Source organism: Ailuropoda melanoleuca, unplaced genomic scaffold (genome assembly GCF_002007445.2).
Source record: "Ailuropoda melanoleuca isolate Jingjing unplaced genomic scaffold, ASM200744v2 unplaced-scaffold26679, whole genome shotgun sequence".
Classification (NCBI taxonomy): Eukaryota; Metazoa; Chordata; class Mammalia; order Carnivora; family Ursidae; genus Ailuropoda; species Ailuropoda melanoleuca.
In genome coordinates, this window is record NW_023196813.1 from 1 (window position 1) to 1,421 (window position 1,421).

At 61.2% G+C, this 1,421-nt stretch overlaps 1 protein-coding gene across 1 annotated transcript; it reads right to left on the minus strand.

The window, feature by feature from the left end:
- Positions 1-9: 9 nt before the first annotated feature.
- On the minus strand, positions 10-1,396 carry LOC117798141 (KRAB domain-containing protein 4-like). Its single transcript, XM_034650568.1, has 2 exons — positions 1,233-1,396; positions 10-919 (listed from the first exon to the last, which is right to left on the minus strand). Exons 1-2 carry the CDS (start codon positions 1,378-1,380, stop codon positions 723-725), a joined length of 345 nt encoding a protein of 114 aa, XP_034506459.1. The 5' UTR covers positions 1,381-1,396; the 3' UTR covers positions 10-722.
- Between the last annotated feature and the right edge of the window lie 25 nt (positions 1,397-1,421).

Below are 1,421 nucleotides of genomic sequence, written 5' to 3' on the forward strand. Positions count from 1 at the left end.
AAGGGGAAGAGCGACATCTGAAGAGTGTGTGGATCCCCACCAGGGGCCCAGAGCCAGACCAAGCAAAGCCACGAACGAAGCAAAGAGCCGCTGGGCCCAGGACGGAGACAGCGCTCATGGAAGCAGGCTGCCCATGAGGGATGTCCTCTCCGGGTCCCTTGAGCGGGAGGGACGCAGTGATGAGAGCAGGAAGCTGACAACAGGCGGAGTCGAGTCACATTTGGAAGAGACGGAGGGACTGAGAAGCGAGGACTCGGTCCCGTGAAGGCTGACGCTGTTGAGCACAACAGAACAGAGAGAGCACGGGGGCTGCCCGGCCTGGCCAAGCTGGAGGCCACCAGCAAAGCTTGCGGTCCCCACCACTCCAGCAAGCCAGGCGGAATGACTCCCTGAGGCTGAAGAAGACTCCCAGCGTCAGATGTAAAGGGCCCACAGACGACAAATAAAGAGGAAGCGTCACACCTACATCCCATGTCTTCTGAGAAAAAAGCCAATACCGAGGGAGGGAAAACAGCGTCAAAGCTTCCAAAAAGGAGGGGGAGCAGGAAACGGGGAAGGCCACCCAGGCTACCGGAAGGTGGACATGGGATCTGAAGAGCAGCGGTGGCCGCACGGTCTGAACCCCGAGAAGGACAGGGGGCTGTAGAAGGGCGGTGGGGGGGGGGGCATCGTGTGGATACCACGGCGGCTGGTTTCATTGAACCCAAGTCATGTCCCAAAGTCTAGGGGCTTTGACAAGAGCTCCCAGGCCTGCCCCTGACGCCCAGCTCTCGCAGACCTCCCAGGTTCCGGGTCCCACCCGACTGCCCCCGGGCGTCCTCACCTGGGTAGCTGCGCGTTGGCGGCTCTCTCTCTGCCCTCCTGGCCTCTTCCCCTCGACCCAATCGCAAGACCTCATCTGGTTTGGGAACCAGGTATCCTGAGGAGGGGAAATGACACAGGACGTCATTAGCAATGCCAGAAGCGTTCCGGAACCGAAACCTATCCCAGCCAACCAGAGACGGACCGGCCTCGGTGCCAGCCCTGTGTGGATAGCTCTGTGCAGACATTCGCCCTTTAGGGCGAGAGCACAGACATCCTGGGCGGGGTGCACACTGGACTGTGACTTCTCAGGGGTGAGCCTGATGCCCAGGGTCATTCCAGGCTTCAGAGGCCCCGGAGCGGGCAGCAGCTGAGGTGACACGAGTGCGCGTNCGCGCGTGTCCCAGGCACAGTGCGCAGCCATCCCTCACCCACGGACACCAGGTGGCTGTAGTTCTCCAGCGTGACATCCCTGTAGAGGTTCTTCTGAACGCAGTCCAGCTGCTGCCACTCCTCCAGGGTGAAGTCCACAAACACATCCCCGAAGGTCAAGGATTCCTGCAACAGCACATTCCTCATCAGCCCGGAGTGCCGAGCTCGGGCCACTACGTCCCACCCTC